Source organism: Scyliorhinus torazame, chromosome 7 (assembly GCF_047496885.1).
Source record: "Scyliorhinus torazame isolate Kashiwa2021f chromosome 7, sScyTor2.1, whole genome shotgun sequence".
NCBI lineage: Eukaryota > Metazoa > Chordata > Chondrichthyes > Carcharhiniformes > Scyliorhinidae > Scyliorhinus > Scyliorhinus torazame.
In genome coordinates, this window is record NC_092713.1 from 304,953,603 (window position 1) to 304,971,902 (window position 18,300).

The 18,300-nt window shown below is 47.7% G+C and overlaps 1 protein-coding gene across 1 annotated transcript in view; it reads left to right on the forward strand.

Moving 5' to 3' along the window:
* The window catches only part of canx (calnexin), an 86,546-nt gene that overhangs the window by 19,041 nt on the left and 49,205 nt on the right, over positions 1 to 18,300 (forward strand). The window contains 2 exon segments of the mRNA XM_072512690.1: positions 1,510 to 1,665; positions 4,578 to 4,651. Of these exon segments, the coding sequence (XP_072368791.1) occupies positions 1,513 to 1,665; positions 4,578 to 4,651 (227 nt within the window). The 5' untranslated portion in view covers positions 1,510 to 1,512.

Genomic DNA, 18,300 nt, shown 5'->3' on the forward strand with positions numbered 1-18,300 from the left:
TTCAATTCTGGCCTTTGGGTGTCTGTTTGCAGTTTGCAAATTCTCCCCTGTGTCTGCCTGGGTATCCTCTGGGGGCTCTGCTTGTTCTTCCACAATTCAGATCTTCTCTCCATTTTAGACAAATATTATGATCAATCCTTCTTGAATCCAAGATGGATGACCCCACACAACTCCAGAAGTGGCCACAGTTTGGCCCACTCACTTATTCTACAAATGTTCTTTTGCAATGGATATATGACTCCCAATTCCTTCGTGCAGTTTCTGTATAAGGACTGAAAAGGTGTGGCCTCTGTGCAGGTCCCTGGGGAATAATTTGAGTCCAGGCTTACCAATTAAAATACATATCTCTGTGGTGATATGCATCACTGTAAATACACAAGGGGTTAATGTAGGTACACTGCAACTAGGTAAACACTAGAGGGAGCACCAGAGACATCATGACATACAGACATACAGCTAATGAACACATAGAATAGGACACGACCAGTGGGCAGTCAAGACACCCAGAGGTGACACGACCACAAGGGGGCAACCCATATAAAAGGATAGGGCACACATGCTCGTTCCTCTTTCCACAGGCAACACCAAGAGAGAATGACAGGGGCAGATCGGAAGCATCACTCCCACCGCATGGCTTAGAGCAGACTGTTAGTTAGACTGAGTTACTATAGCAAGATTAGCAGGGGAGTCGAACTCGAGTAGAAGAATTGTTAATAACTGTTCAATAAATGTGTTAAACCTATCTCCAAGTCTGAACCTTCCTTTGTCAGAGTATACATCAAGGAAGCGGCTTATGCTACATGAAGAAGCATAACACAACACTCTCTCTTGCCTCCTAGCCATTTCTTTATACAAGTTATCGGTTTTCTCCAATTCCATGCACTCTGATTCTAGTTAACAGTCTCTTATTGGAAGCCGAACCTTCTGGAAACAATGTAGATAGCATCCACAGCCATCTGAGCGGAGATATCGGGGCGCATGATCAAAAGCTTGATCAAAGAGAGGTTTCAAGGAGCATCATAGAGAGGGATATAGGGAGGAAATTCCACGGCTTTGGTCCAAGGCTATTGAGAGCGCAGCTGGCAATATTGGCTCTTTGATCAGTTCATATTTATCCACATGTTCTGTCTCTAATAAGAAATGCACATTTGACTAACAGACCTATAATTTCCTGGTTTAGTTCTCTTGCCCTTCTTGCACTTGTGCATTTGAACACTGCACTGTTCCATAGAGGTTGGAAGGCTGCTGGGGTACAGAGGAGAACCAGAGTTATTGGGGTTTTCTGAAAACTTTGTGCCAAAGTTATTCAGTTTGATAAAGCTGTAGTGATACAATAATGTCATTCTTTGTTTATTCACCATTATTCATTGGCAGGTATGAATGAAGACCCTTTTTTTAACGCACTGAAATTCCTGGTGCCTGGTAAAATTATGAAATACCTTTTTTAAAAAAAAAAAAACTTGGTGGAAATTTGAAGCACTTTAATTTTATTTTAAATTTATTTGCCAGGATATGGAGATGAAGCTGTGGTTGGTGTTGGCACTGTTGGTTGGTACTGCTGTAGTCTATGCTCAAGATGACGATGACGATGCTGATATTGTTGAAGATGAAGATGACGAAAGCCCAATAGAAAGTCACCCGACACCAAGCACTCCACCTCCTAAGGTAAGGATTGGCCAGAGTTCTTTAGACTAAATGTGATATTCTGGAAATGACCTGAGATTTCTCTGTCTGTTATTTGGAAATTATCTCCCTGCATATCATGCTTGAGTATCCAGTCTTCATTTGTGAGCCCGGACAAGTGTAGCCTCAAAAAGGCACAGATAGACCATTCGGCCCATAGTGTCTGTGCTGGCTCTTTTGAACAAATGATCCAACTAATGCCACTCTCCCCAGCTCTTTCGCCATAGCCCTGAAATGTTTTCCTTTGCAAGTAAATATCAAATAACTTTTTAATCTGCTTCCACTACACTTTTACATGCAAAAATACGAATTAGGAGTAGGCCACTTCGCCCTTTGAGCCTGCTCCACTATTCCGTAAGATCATGCCTGATCCAATCTGATTTAACCTCAGCCCCACGGTCATTCTGAATTCTCCCTCTGTGCACCCGAACAGGCGCCGGAATGTGGCGACGAGGAGCTTTTCACAGTAACTTCACGGCAATGTTAATGTCCGCCTACTTGTGACGATAAAGATTATTATCATTAATGAGGAATCTATCCAGCTCTGCCTTAGAAATGTTCAAAGACTCTGCTCCCACTGCCCTCCGAGGAGGAGAGTTCCAGAGGCTCACGACCCTCTTGCGAGAAATTAAATTCTCCTGCCCTCTTTCTTAAAAGAGTGACCCCTTATTTTTAAAAAGCGACCCCCCCCCCTAGTTCTAGATTCTCAGACAAGAGGAAACATCCTCTCCACGTCCATTCTGTCAAGGCCCCTCAGGATCTTGAATGCAGAGCATTCAGATCCTTCGCACGTTTGTCTTTATTTGGACAAAATGCAACATCTTGGTTTTTCTAATTCCAATTATGCTTAAACTGGTCCAAAGCAGACGACAGATACCAAATTGAAGAAACTCCTGTCTGTGCAAAGCATCGGAAAAGGGGAAGCTTTCTCCCACGAAGGGCAGTAGGTGCTAGTTAGGTTAAGTTTTCAAGGGTATGAAGGGACATGGAGTCCAGAGCAGGTGTAAGGAGTTCTGATACAGAAGTTGAGGAGCAGACTTGAGAGGTTAGGTAGCCCACTCCTCCTATTCCTACGGAGATTTCCCTGGTCTATGGCTTAAATTTATACGGGGGGGGGGGGGGGGAACATGCAAATTAGGAGTAGGCCACTTGGCCCCTTGTTCTAAGGATTTGAATACTATTCCTTTTAAGATCCTGCGGGATGTTATTGACGGGGTGGATGTGGAGAGGATGTTTCCTCTTGTCTTAATCTGGAACTAGGGGTCACTGTTTAAAAATAAGGGGTTGCTCATTCAAGACAGATGAGGAGGCGATTTATTTTCTCAGGGTTATGAGTCTCTGGAACTCTCTTCCTTAGAAGGCAATGGAAGCAGAATCTTTGAATATTTTAAAAATAGCTGGCGAGATTCTTGGTTAACAAGGTGGGGGGGGGGTGAAAGGTTATTGGGAGAGGCAGGAATGTGGGGTTGAGGTTACAATCAGAACAGCCATGATCTTATTGACTGGGCTCGAGCGGCCAAGTGACCGGCTGCTAATTCACCTGTCCGTATAATTTGTGCCAGCGCCATTGAGAAGAGGGAAGGTTTGAATTGGTGGGAAAAATCTACAAGTAAAATATTGCAGGTGCTGGAAACTTGAAATAAAAGCAGAATGCTGGAGGCACTCATTTAGCTCACATGAGCACTGGATCATTGCAATTGGTATGTGTTGATGTGCAGACTTTGTCCAGGGCAATAGTTACTCCCTCAGCCAACGTCCTTGAAACTGATTGGGTTAAGTTTTCAATCTGTCCTGTTGGTATTATAGATCGCTGCCTGTCCTAGAAACACCTTGGGTTTGAGCTCAATCTTTGCGTTGAAAGCCTGCCCGTTACCTGCTCATCCTCGGTGCTGTTTGTGGGAGCTTTCCATACGCAGATTGGGCAGCATCGACACACAATTCCGGAGGTTAGAATAATGAGAGGTGAACTTGTTGAAATGTAACAAAAAACATTGGCAATTGGAGTTGGCATAGAGAAATAGCCATGATCTTATTGAATGGTGGAGCATGCCAGAGGGACCATATTCCCGTAACAGCCTCCCCGAACAGGCGCCGGAATGTGGCGACTAGGGGCTTTGCACAGTAACTTCATTTGAAGCCTACTTGTGACAAGCGATTTTCATTTCATTTCATATGGCTGATTCCTAAATCTGTTGTTGCCATTTCTTACTTCCTACAGTTTCTACCCTTCAAAGGAACTTAATTTGCTGTCAAATGCCTTAAGACTTTCTGAGATTGAGAGCGGGACTATTCCTTTTCTTTTCTTCTTTTTTTTTTTTTGCTTCTCTCTAATCCCACCAGGTATCCCCAGGTGAAGTTCAGAATTTTTAGTGTCCAGAAATTGGATAAGAAACGGACTGATTCGTGAAATCATTGGGGTTCCATTCCTCCATAAATCCGGCAGTACTGAAGTAGGCAAAGGTTTGGCGTTTACGTTAAAGTAACCGGAACTTCAAAAGCGGAGAGCCTGAGATTTCACCTGCTACGTTTCTTCCTGGAGAGGGATGTGGGTTTGATTGGTATTGGCTGTTGGAATCTCCATGCGTGTGCCAGATGAGCCTGAAATATGATTGAAGAATGAAGTTGAAGATTTTAAAAATAAAACCACCGCAATAGTTTTGAAGTTTTTTGAAATTTTTTTTTACCCGGGACTGAGCATTAAATAATGTTTCAGGATTGGGTGGGTGGCAGTATGCTTACAAGCTGCAGGATTCGGGAGGGAATCCGGAGTGTTTTCTGAATTGGTTTGCGTTTCAATCAATGGTCAAGGTGTGTGTAGGCCAACTTTGTAATTTTCCAGTTGTGACTACTGATCTGAAATGAAGCCTGTATTCATTCTGTCTGTTTCTTTTCAGGTCACGTACCGAGCTCCTGTTCCAATTGGACAAGTGCATTTTTCAGAATCATTTGATAAAGGCACTCTGGAAAGGTATGAACGACATGCTGATATTATAACATTGGGGCTGTGGGGGTGGTATTGCCCAGGTGTCTAGTGAGTCGGTTGGAGGAAACTGCTTCATAGATGAGCTTCCAGTGGCGATATGTAGGGAAGACATACGCGAGGTGGCTCCTGATGGGATACTGACTTTTAGCCCTTATCACACAGTTACTGGGGGTATTTTTATTTAAAATCCCCCTTGATTGATGGTATAAGGTGCCCACATAAGGGAAATGTCCAGGACTCTGGCAAAGAAACTCGAAGGCAGATGTTCGTCGACGGAATCAGAGGCTTCTCTGGGCTCTTTGGGGGCGAAAATGGCAGAGGCAGCTTCTGAGACTCCGGCCACTCCGCTAACGACCGAGGTGCATACCGGCATCTTGGCAACGGAATTTGAAGATGCTCTGGCTCCTATTTGGTCGGCGTTGGAGAAGACCAACCAGATGGTATTGGCTTATGATGCTGTGACGAAGGGCATGGAAGTGTCTCTCGCTCTCTAGGCATAGCGATCAGATTGCGCCTCTGGAAGCTGCGATGTCTCTGATGGCTGGTGTGAATAGAGCATTGAAGACCAAAGTGGATGAGTTGGAGAATCGTTCCAGCAGGCAGAGTATTCGAGTCGTGGGTTGCCAGAGGGAATGGAAGGCCCAACTCGCACAGAGTACATTTTGAAGATGGTGGGGAGAGGGTGGATTTATGCTCCCTCCTGAGCTGGATCAAGCCCACTGGACACTTAACAGAAGCCCTGTCTCAACAAACCACCACTGACTCGGCTTCCAGGAAAAGAAATGGGTCCTGAGATGGGCTAAGGAACATCGCGACTATAAATGGGAAGGCCATGTGGTTTTATCAAGACATTGGTGCAGAGCTGGCAAGGAGGCGGGCAGTGTTTAACAAGGCTAAAGCCGCCCGGTTTAAGAGTAGAATTCGATTTTGGGTTGGTGTACCCAGCGTGGCTCAGTGACTTTTCGATGCACCGGAGGGGGTGGATTCCTTTGTAAAAACAGCATGGGCTGGATGCGAGTTGATTGAGGTTTGTGGTTTTTGGATGTTGGGTAGGAAGGTGTATATGTGGAGTTGCTGAGGTTCTTTGTACATGTTTGCATTGTTTTTGTGTGGATTGAGTGCTTTGAAAGTTGGTTTTGAGTGGGATGGGGGGGTTAATGTTCGGAGGGGGTTTTGTTCTTAGTGCTATGACTGTTATGGGAAATATATAGTTCCCTGTAGTGTTTTAAGGGTGACACAGTGATTAGCACTGCTGCATCACAGTGCCAAGGATCCAGGTACAATTCCGGCCTTGGGTGACCTGTGTGGAGTTTGCACATTCTCCCGGTGTCTGCGTGGGTTTCCTCCGGGTGCTCTGGTTTTCGCCCATAGTCTAAAGATGTGCAGGTTAGGTGGATTGGCCATGCTAAAATTGGTCCTTGGTGTCCAACGGTTCGGTGGGGATACACGGTTGCTGCGGTGGGGACGGTTTGTAGGACGTTCCTTTGAAGGTTGGTGCAGACTCAATGGGCCGAATGGCCTCCTTCGGCAGGGTATTCTGCAATTGTGATTTCAGACCATGCCCCAGATTTTGTGGATTTGATACGAGAGTCGGGTAGCTCCCAATGCCAGCCATGGAGATTTTATACGGCATTGTTGGTGGACAAAGGATTTTGCGAACACATGTCCTCTGCCATTGGGGAATATATTAAATTTAATAAAAGTGAGTCCATCTCACCAGCTACTTTGTGGGAAGGCCTTAAGGTGGTCATTGGGGTGAGATAATTTCCTACAAAGCACACGTGGAGAGGATTGCGAGGGTGGAGCAGCAGAGGCTGGTGGACTCCATCCTTGAGGTGGACCCTCAGTACTCGCTTGCCTCTACCCCGAAGTTGCTGCCGAGTAGGAAAAACCTGCAGATGCAATTTGAATTACCATCAACAGGCAAGGCGATGAGCCAGCCGCCATGTTCGAGGGGGCGTTTTATGAACACTGGGAGAAGGCCTATTAGCTCTTCAGCTGAGACGACAGCCCGTTTCCCGGGAGATTGTGCAGATAAGGGATTCGGGTGGCAGTTTAAGGTCATTGCGACTTTTGAAACATTCTATCAGGACCTCTATAGACCGGAGCCTTCAGAAGAGAGTCTGGCCATGACTTGAGTTTGTGGATAGGTTATCCTTCTCGTTGGTGGTGAGGAGAGACGGGAAGAGTTGGAATCCCCATAGGGACCTGAGGAAATAATAATGCATTGTGTTAACGCAGACGGTAAAGCTCTCGGCCCTGATGGATTCCCCATTGAGTTTTATAGGAGGTTTGCAGGCCAGTTCACCACTTTAATATTAGATATGTTTAATGACATCTTGTCCCGGGGTTTGTTGCGGAGTCCTCTTTTTTTTTTTTCTCCCTGATCCTGAAGAAGGACAAAGATCCTATGGAATGTGGGCTGTTTTGATCCATTTTGCTTTTGAATGCAGACACTAAATTAAAGTGCTGTCACTACAGTTGGAGCCCTGCCTCCCAGAGGTGATTTCAGAAAACCAGACAGGCTTCGTCGACTGTCGGCAATTGTTGGCCAATATACATTGGCTGTTAAATATTATCCTTTTTCCCCCTCAAGTGCCCGAACCGGAGGTGATTGTTTCCATGGATACTGAGAAAACGTTTGATAGGGTGGGTGGAACCATTCCTTCACTGTTGCTGGGTCAAAATCCTGGAGCGCTCTCTCCCTAACAGCACTGTGGGTGTACCCACACCTCAAGGACTGCAGCAGTTCAAGAAGGTAGCTCACCACCGCCCAATTAGAGATGGGCAATAAATACTGGCCGCACTGGTTATGCTGATGTCCTAAAATATAAAATCCCAATACTACACTCGGCGTCTTTTTGGATGAAATGTTAAACCTGGGCTCTGTCTGCCCTTTCAGTTGGACGTAAGTTGCATGCCGCTATTGAAGAACAGGAGATTTCCTCTCAGTCTTGTGGGCTAATATTTACCACCAAAACATTAATAATATAGGGGGTGATGGAGAGACACCAATAGATTTTCTGGTCATTATTAAATTGCGTTTGTGTAAATCTGACTTGAGTCAATTAACTTCTTTAAAAGTATAAAACATTTTAAGAATTGGGTCATGAAAGGCAAAATAGGACTTGTTTATATAGTGCTTTTTATGACTGTCTGGTTAAGCACAGTAAGATAACACGGGCTGCAATTGGATGCACTTTACCTGAGAGATACTCCACACCTTCAAGTTCAACTCCATCTCTGGATCTGTAAAGATTTAATCACCTGCTAATGCTCGCATTCCAAGCATTGTCTGGCATCTTTGAATCTGTCTATATATATATATATATATATATATATATGTTTCTGGAACATACCTCTTCATTCACCTGAGGAAGGAGCAGCGCTCCGAAAGCTAGTGATTTGAAACAAACCTGTTGGACTTTAACCTGGTGTTGTAAGACTTCTTACTGTGCTCACCCCAGTCCAACGCCGGCATCTCCACTACACACTGTAGATGTCACCAGTGGAAAGAGGTGGAGTGTGAGTGCCTCATGCCCTCCATAGTGGGAAACCACCCCCAAGTGTTCCGCCTGCTGATTGGCCACGTCCCGTTCTCTGTATTCACCAGCTGCCTGTTTGTATCTCATTATGTGCATGTCTGCATATCATGACAGTGACCACATAAGCAGTTTGCAACAAATTAAGTGGGGTTTTTTTCAGTTCTGTTGTATTGTAGGGGTATAATTGTCTTTGTAAATTGGATCATCAGCTTTATTTGCAGCATTTTCAAGATGAACAGATTAGAATAATGCCTTCATCATTCGTTCCTAAATTAAAAATAATTGTTGGCAAACGACTAATTTTTTTCACGAGTTGATGATGGGTTAGGGCATATGTGCAGCGAGTCGCAATGAATACCTTTGGGAGCCCTGTTAGTAACTATCAACCTACCTTTGTTTTGCCTGTGTGCTGATTGAGAGGCAATGTATTCACTGAGCTGCTGCTTCGTGCCACCTGACTGTGTCCCTGAAAATCACACAATCCCTTTTCTAGATGATGTCATGTACACACCAAAGTGACTTCCTGTTGAGCTGCTTCACCGAGAGCCTGCAATTGTGGACAGTTTCCTGCAGCTGTGTCCCTGTATAATGAGCCTGAAATATTCGCATAACCTGATCTGATGCGAACTCTAGAAATGATAAATGCAGAGAAGCCCACTTCTCTCCTTGCCTGACGTTCCTGCATGTGGAACGTTAGGCCACATTATATCACTGAACCTGCTCTGCCATGCAATCTCATCCACCAGCTCTACTTTCCACCTCTTCCATGTCCCATGATTCATTTAGTGTGCAAAGGTCCATCACCGTAGCACAGTATTGGAGGATGAACATTTTCACCCCTTGCACTTGTAGGAGCCTAGGATATGCTAGATGAGAAAAGGTTACGATGCATGGGTTTTCCCGCTGCCAACCTGGTAGTCATGTGATTTTCCCTTCTCTCTCCCCCCCCCCCCCGTTTTCTTGGGATGTGGGTGTACCAGCCTTTGCCCATCCCTAATTGCCCTTGAACTGAGTGGTTTTCTCAACCTTTTCAGAGGGCAATTGAGAGTCCACCACATTGCTGTGGGCCTGGAGCCACATGTAGGCCAGACCGGGTAAGGATGGCAGATTTCCTTCCCTAAAGGACATTGATTGTCGTAAAACCTATTTGGTTCACCAAAGATAGTTGCCGTCGTCAGCATACTGAGACTGACGTGATACTTCAGATTTTACCGATTGAATTAAATTCTACCAGCTGCCGTGGTGGGATTTGAACCCATGTTCTAAGTGCATTAGCCTGGGCTTCTGGATTACCAGTCCAGTGCTACTGTCTTCCTGTTATCCCCGTGTTATGTGATACCATTGACTAATCACAGTAATCAATCTAACTCCAACAGACCCAGGTATAAGGTGTAGAAAATCCCAGAGCTTGGTAATCCATAGATCTAAAGTCACCTGTTCTTCCGAACATGTTACACTCGAGTCATGTCTCAAATTACTCATATACGCCATCCTAAAATATTGTTTGCAAGAAACCTATTTTGGATTTCAATTAATCAATACAAACTGCTTCCACTGTCTTCCTAGGGAGCCTGGACCTTTGACCAGTCTCTTGAAATAATATTTCTGTACATTTGTTTTGAATTTTAACCTCCTTCAAGCTTTGGCAGTGTTTTCTGGTTCGAGTGCTCTCGACAAAGTGAAACAGCTCATTGTGGTTGACTTTCCTTTTTAAAAAAAAATCTTAAAAACACTGGGGCTGGTTTAGCACACTGGGCTAAATAGCTGGCTTTGAAAGCAGACCAAGGCAGGCCAGCAGCACGGTTCAATTCCCGTACCAGCCTCCCTGAACAGGCGCCGGAATGTGGCGACTAGGGGCTTTTCACAGTAACTTCATTGAAGCCTACTTGTGACAATAAGCGATTTTCATTTCATTCATTTCAACACCTCAACAATAACTTTTCAAATGCGCACATTCCACATTTATGGAACACCGTTCCCTAATCCAATCCCTCTACCCCTTCATTCTTTGAGTGCTTCTTCTGTACTCCCTGGTGCCCAGGAGATTTAAGTGTTGAAGGTGATTAAAGGCGAAACACTTTTTCCTCTGGTGGGGGACCCCACAATAAGGGGCTATAACTTTAAAATTAGAGCTGGGCCATTGCTTCATGCAAAAAGTAGTGGCAATCTCAAACTCTTTCCCTCCACCTCCAAAAAAGCTGTTGAGGCTGAGTGTCAGTTGAACAACTATGATTGGGCTTTTATTGGGTAAGGGTATTAAGTTTTACAGAATTAAGGCAGGTAGATGGGGTAAAAATACAATTGGATTTAACTGAGTGGTACAGCAGGCTTGAGAGACTGGTTTCTTCCTGTACCTCTATTCAGTCGCTGCAATATCCTTACGACGATAACTGAAGCTATGGATGGGGAATATGTCACATGAATGGCAGAACTAATTTAAAGCAGCAACCTCCACTATTCTGACCGATCACTATGGATAAGGATTGAACCTAGGGCCTTCTAACTCCAGTGCACGTTTACAAACACCCTTGGTTCAAAGCTGCAAGAGTTTATATAACGCTCCATATTAGAGGCTTCCGTCTTTTCATATTGAACTTTGATTGGGTCTCTTATCAAAACGAGTGTGCAGCTGCGGCATTTTGGTGATTTGCTATACCTTGTATCATCCTAAATGAGAAGCCATGGATTACTCAGCTACACTGTGTAAATTATGTGCTGGGATAAGTCGGTGCTGCGACTAGCCAATCTCTTAACACAAGTTTAAAATCCAAATATTTAATGTTTATTTGTTGGCCTATTATAAAGTAGAAACTAGTGTTAACTAGTCACTGTTCAGAAAAATGCAATAATCCACTCCAGTTGGAAACTGGGAAGGTACATAATACATTTGGATACTGGAGAAACAATTACAGTAGTTATGTCCAACACACAGGGCAATACGAGACTTGATCTGGTGTTGGTGTTGTTACTTGCTTCTCCCACGGTTTTCGCTGCCGTTGTCGTTGCGCGTTCACCTCCACTTTGGCCGGTCATCCCATCTTTCGCCCGTATTTTCCTTGCTCTCTGTTACTGTATTAGCCAAGTTTGTTGTTTCCCGTACTCTCCTTCCGGCTACCATTCTCTCGCCCCCCCCCCCCCCCCCCTGGTTCCCCTCTATTGTTCCCTGCCTCCTTCCTCTTACTCTTCCCCCCCCCCCCTTTCCCCTTAATCAATCCCTTGATTCTCCTTTGCTGAATTGTAAACTGCTCTCAATCCTCAGGTCTGTTGGTCTACCTATGGATACTGTATAATGACCGGGACAGGCTTGGAGGGCCAAAGGGTCTGTTCCTGTGCTCTATTGTTCTTTGTTCTTGTTCTTTTTCTAATACCTGTATGTCTCTTCCTTGCATCTAATGCTACCTCGAATTTCCTTTGTAAGTCATGGTTTGACCACGTTTTCCATTTTACTTTTGCGCCAGACAGGAATAAACAGTTGTTACAGTTCACCAATGCACGCTTTGAATGTTTATCATTGCCTATTCACCGCCATCTCTTTTCAGTAACATTCCCCAATCCATCACAGCCAACTTGCGCCCAATATCACCGTAGTTTCCTTTATTTAGATTTGGGGCCCTAGTCTCGGAATCAGTTCTGTCACTCAAGGGCAGCATGTGGCACAGCGGTTAGCACTGCTGCCTACGGCGCTGAGGACCCGGGTTTGAATCCCGGTCCTGGGTCACTGTCCGTGTGGAGTTTGCACATTCTCCCCGTGTCTGCGTGGGTTTCACCCCCACAACCCCCTTAATTGGAAAAAAAATAATTGGGTACTCTACATTGGGGGAAAAAAATCATTCTCCACCTTGATGAAAAAATTTGATCAGAGGGTCGCTCGTCCCCAAGCAGCCTCTCACGGCTAGATTGTCAATTATTCCTTCTCATTACACAATACCAAGTCCAGGATGGCCTGTTCGGTCCCTCGCCGTATTGGTCCAAACCATCCCGTACGCACTCCAGAAATTCCTCCTTTATGATATTGTGACATTTTAACGAGTATCCAATTATTTTTTTTCCCAATTAAGGGGCAATTTAGCGTGGCTAATCCACCTAACCTGCACATCTTTGGATTGTGGGACTGAAACCCACGCAGACACGGGGAGAATGTGCAAACTCCACACGGACAGTGACCCAGGGCCAGGATTCGAACCCGGGTCCTCAGCGCCATAGGCAGCAGTGCTAATCACTGTGCCACGCGTCCCCCTGTATTGTGACTAATTTGATGTGCCCAATCTACATGCAGATTAAAGTCACCCAGAATTGAAGGTGTTCCTTTATCGTATGCGTCTCTAATTTCCTGTTGAATGCTATTCCCAACATCATCACATTAGTTTGGGGTCTATATACAACCCCACTGATGTTTCTTGCCTCTTAGTTTTTCTCAGCTCTACAGATTCCACATTGTTGGAGCTAATATCTTTCCTTGCTGTTGTGTTCATTAACAATCTCAAGCGTGGAAATTTCAGTTGATCCCCCCCCCCCCCCCAGTATCCATACATTTTGGGGAGATTAGAGGTACAGATTTGTTTAGGGTGATTTATTTTCTTGTTCTTTATTACCCCACTGGAGGAAATGGTTTCTCCATATCTACCCTATCCAATTCCTTCGTCATTTTAAACACCTTGATTTAGATGATCCTTCAACCTTTCTATATTCAATAAAATCTATGTCAAGTCTCTGCAATCTGTCCTTGTTAATTGAACACTTGTATCTGGTAAATCTGCACCACATCATTGCCGAGGCCGATATATTCTTCCTGAGGTTGGACGCCTAGAATTGAATGCAATATTCCAGATGAGGTCAGACCCAGGCTCTGTACAGCTGAATCATACCTCCCATTCAAATTCCAGTCCTCTGAAAAGGGCAACATTCCATTAACCTTTTCGATTTACACCGGTGATGTTCCAAAATAGTGAACAAATCTGCTTAACCTTGGACCCAGTTGCATCAAGGTGGATGGTCGGACAGTAGCACAGTGATTATATCACTGGACTAATAATACACTGGTCTGGACTATGATCAAGTCGAGAGATGAGTTCAGATCCCACCATGTCAGCTGGGTAACTTAAATCTAATTAATTCAATAGGCTTTAATAAAAACGAATTGGCATCAGTAACTGACCATAAAACTGCCAGATTGTCATTTTCAAAATTCACTAATGTTCTCCTTCCAGAAGGACATTTTCTGCCCTTGCCCGGTCTCTGCCTAGGTGTGATTTCAGACCCATAGGAATGTGGTTTGACTCTTAACTGCCCCCTAAAATGGCCTAGCAAGCCACTCTGTTGTATTCAAAAGGTGCCCATGCTGTGTTGTTAAGGCCAATTGGTGGTGGTGTGTTACAGATCACTCGGCAAGCCCACGTTCCTGTGGCAATGTGCACGTTTTAGTCTGGCACTATGGATAGTGGTGGTAGATGCTCTAACATTGTTCCACCACATGACTGATCAGGAATCTCTCCTGTTCTTGGTGCCCATCGTTGCTATGTGTTGGGGTGATGTTCAGGTTGACTCTTGACTGATTTACCTGCATTATGAACGCTCCTTCATTGGCGGTAAAGTCCTGGGGTGGGATTTTGGCTCAGAAGCAGGGTAGCCACCCACTCTGCCACAAAAACCCCCATCAAGGAGGTATGAGGAGAGCACAGGAGTGTGTCATGGAGCATCAGGCATGATCATATTAAATGGTGGAGCAGGCTCGAATGGCCTACTCTTAATTTCTATGTTTTGAAGGGCAATTATGAATAGGCAATGAATGGCTTTGCCAGCAATGTCTATAGGTCACAAATACATTTTAAAAAGTCTGTGTGAGACTTCCGGTTGCGGCTATGCGGAGCTAAGCCGCACGATTCGGCAGCTCCCTCTATTACGGACTTTCGGGCTCGCTAGAGGAGCCCCAACGGAATTTTTTCCGAAGACAACCCGTGGGGAAGGGAAGAGAGAGGTCCCCCTCCAACTTTTATGGACCAGGCCAGAAGTGCAACGGCCAAAAAAGCGGCATTGGAGCAGCGGGAGAAGCGAGGGGGAAAAAACAAAATGGCGGCGGCCGGGGACAAAGTGGAGTGCGGGCCGGAGCTGCAGGAGTTCATCAAGCGATGCTTCCAGGAGCTGCGCAAGGAGATGCTGGCGCCTATGCTTTTGGCAATTGAAGGACTAGGGATAACCCAGAAGGCCCACGAGGTAAAGATCCAGGAGGTACAAAAAAGAGTCAGTGAGAATGAGGACTAGATCTTGGGCCTGGCGGTGAGAGTGAAGGAGCACGAGGCGCTGCACAAGAGGTGGGCGGGAAGACTCAAAGACCTGGAGAACAGGTTGAGGAGAAAGAACCTGCGGATCTTGGGTCTCCCTGAGGGAGTGGAGGGGGCCGATGCCGGGGCATACGCGATGCTCGGGGCGATGATGGGCGCGGAGGCCCCTTCGAGGTCGCTGGAGCTGGACGGGGCACACCGGGTGCTGGCGAGGAAGCCCCAGGCAAATGAGCTGCCAAGGGCGATGGTGGTGAGGTTTCACCGGTTCACGGACAGAGAGAGGGTCCTGAAATGGGCCAAGAAGGAGCGGAGCAGTAAGTGGGACAATGCAGAGATCCGAATATACCCGGACTGCAGCACGGAGGTTGATAAGCGGAGAGCGGGTTTCAACCGGGCCGGAAAGGAGTGAAATTCGGAATGCTGCCGCCAGCGCGACTGTGGGTCACATACAAGGACCAACACTATTACTTCGAAACGCCTGAAGAGGCGTGGACCTTCATACAACCCGAAAAGTTGGACTCTAACTGAGGGTTTGTGAGTGTGGGGGGGATGTTTGAGGTTTGATGTGTGATGGTTGTTGTATATAGGGGGTCAATCACGCGCAGGAAATGTTACATGGGCTGGGGGAGAGAGACAAGGCCGCGACAGGAGCTGCGTCCGAGTGGGGGGCGGAGCAGGCTTTGGAAAGCGCGGGGGTTTTCCCGCGCGCGGGAAGAAAGGCGGGAAGGGGAACGAAGGAACGCATATTGATTGGGAGACTCCCACACTGGGAGGTCAATGGGACGGCGGGGGAAGCCGGGGTCAGCAGGTGTCAGCTGACCTACGGGAGTGACACGGGGGGAGCAAAAAAGCCAGACAGGGGTCTAGCGGGGTGGGGGGGGGGGGGGGATTGCTGCTGCACTGGCCGAAAGGGACTGGGACATAGAAGAGGTGGTCGGGACGGGGGTCCCCCGCCTGGGGGACTGGAGGGTGAAGGAGGCGCGGATACGGGACTGGCCCAGATCAGGAGATGGCTAGGTGGGAGGTGGGGGGGGGGGTGGTGAAAGCCCCTCCAATCCGGCTGATAACGTGGAACGTGAGGGGCCTGAATGGCCCAGTGAAGAGGGCTCGAGTGTTCGCGCACCTAAAGGGACTGAAGGCAGACGTGGTCATGCTCCAAGAGACACACCTGAAGGTGGCGGACCAGGTCAGGTTAAGAAAGGGATGGGTAGGACAGGTAGTCCACTCTGGACTGGACGCGAAGAATAGAGGGGTGACAATATTAGTGGGAAAGCGGGTGTCATTTGAGGCCAAGACTATCGTAGTGGACAATGGAGGGCTATTTGTGATGGTGAGCGGCAGGTTGCAAGGGACGTGGGCGGTGTTGGTAAACGTATACGCCCCAAACTGGGATGATGCAGGATTCATGAAGCGCATGTTGGGGCGCATTCCGGATCTGGAGATAGGAGGCCTGATAATTGGAGGGGACTTCAATACAGTGTTGGATCCAGCACTGGACCGCTCCAAATCAAGGACTGGAAAGAGGCCGGCGGCGGCCAAGGTGCTTAGGGGGTTTATGGATCAGATGGGGGGAGTGGACCCATGGCGGTTTGCAAGGCCGCAGGCCAGGGAATTTTCTTTTTTCTCCCATGTGCACAAAGCCTACTCCCGGATAGATTTTTTTGTTCTGAACAGGGCGCTCATGGAGGGGACGGAGTACTCTGCCATAGCCGTTTCGGACCACGCCCCGCACTGGGTGGTACTGGAGCTGGGAGAGGAGAGGGACCAACGCCCGCTGTGGCGGCTGGATGTGGGACTGCTGGCGGATGAGGTGGTGTGTGGGAAGGTGAGGGGGTGTATCGAAAGGCACTTGGAGGCCAACGACAGCGGGGAGGTGGGGGTGGTATGGGAGGCGATGAAGGCGGTGATCAGGGGAGAGCTAATCTCCAGCAGGGCTCATAGGGAGAAGACAGAGGGCATGGAAAGGGAGAGGTTAGTGGGGGAGATTTTGAGAGTGGACAGGAGTTACGCAGAGGCCCCGGAGGAAAGATTACTTGGGGAACGACGACGGCTCCAGGCGGAGTTTGACCTGTTGACCACAGGGAAGGCGGAGGCACAGTGGAGGAAGGCGCACGGGGCGACGTACGAGTATGTGGAAAAGGCCAGTCGGATGCTGGCACACCAGCTCCGTAAGAGGATGGCAGCAAGGGAAATGGGGGAGTCAAAGATGGAAGGGGAGCCACGGTTCGGAGTGCGACGAAAGTAAACAAGGTATTTAAGGCCTCCTACGAAGAGCTGTACAGATCCCAGCCGCCAGCGGGGGAAGAGGGGATGAGACAATTCTTAGACCAACTGAGATTCCCGAGGGTGGAGGAGCAAGAGGTGGCTGGTTTGGGGGCACCAATTGGGTTGGAGGAGCTGAGCAAGGGTTTGGGGAGTATGCAGGCGGGGAAGGCCCCGGGACCAGACGGGTTCCCGGTGGAGTTCTACAGGAAGTATGTAGACCTGTTGGCCCCGCTACTCTTGAGGTCCTTTAATGAGGCAAGAGAGGAGGGGACCCTGCCCCCAACAATGTTGGAAGCGACAATTTCTTTGATCCTAAAGCGGGACAAGGACCCACTGCAATGTGGATCGTACAGGCCGATCTCGCTCCTCAATGTAGATGCAAAGTTGCTGGCAAAAGTGCCGGCCACGAGGATCGAGGACTGTGTCCCGGGGGTGATCCACGAGGACCAGACGGGATTCGTAAAGGGCAGGCAATTAAACACTAACGTGCGGCGGCTCTTAAACATGATGGTGATGCCATCGGAGGAGGGAGAGACGGAGATAGTAGCAGCTATGGACGCGGAGAAGACCTTTGACCGAGTAGAGTGGGAGTACCTCTGGGAGGTGCTGCGTAGGTTTGGGTTCGGGGGAGGGTTTATCAGTTGGGTTAAGCTCCTTTACAGAGCCCCAGTGGTGAGTGTAGTGACGAACCGGCGGAGGTCGGAGTACTTTCGACTGTCCCCCCCCCTGTTTGCATTGGCGATCGAACCATTGGCCATGTCATTGAGGGAGTCTAATAAATGGAGGGGGGTGGTCCGAGGGGGAGAAGAGCATCGGGTGTCGCTATATGCGGATCACCTGTTGCTGTACGTGGCGGACCCAATGGAGGGGATGGTGGAAGTCATGCAGACTCTAAGGGAGTTTGGGGAGTTTTCGGGCTATAAGCTCAATGTAGGGAAGAGTGAGCTCTTTGTATTACAGGCAGGGGACCAAGAAAGAGGGACAGGGGACCTACCGCTGAGGAGGGTGGAGGGGAGCTTTCGGTATCTGGGGATCCAGATAGCCAGGAGTTGGGGGGGCCCTACATAAACTGAATCTGACGAGGTTGGTGGAGCAAATGGAGGAGGACTTCAAAAGATGGGACATGTTACCGCTCTTGCTGGTGGGTACAGTGCAGTCGGTCAAAATGGTGGTCCTTCCGAGGTTTCTCTTTGTGTTTCAGTGCCTTCCCATTGTGATCATCAAGGCCTTTTTTAAGAGAGTAGGTAGGAGTATTATGGGGTTTGTGTGGGCGAATAAGACCCCGAGGGTAAGGAGAGGGTTCCTGGAATGCAGTAGGGACCGAGGAGGGTTGGCGCTGCCAAACCTAGGGAGCTACTACTGGGCAGCAAATGTGGCGATGATCCGCAAGTGGGTTATGGAGGGGGAGGGAGAGGGGCCGGCATGGAAGAGGATGGAGATGGCGTCCTGTAAAGGAACGAGCACCGCTGACGCTCTCGCCGTCAAAGTATACCACGAGCCCGGTGGTGGCGGCAACGCTAAGGATCTGGGGCCAGTGGAGACGGCA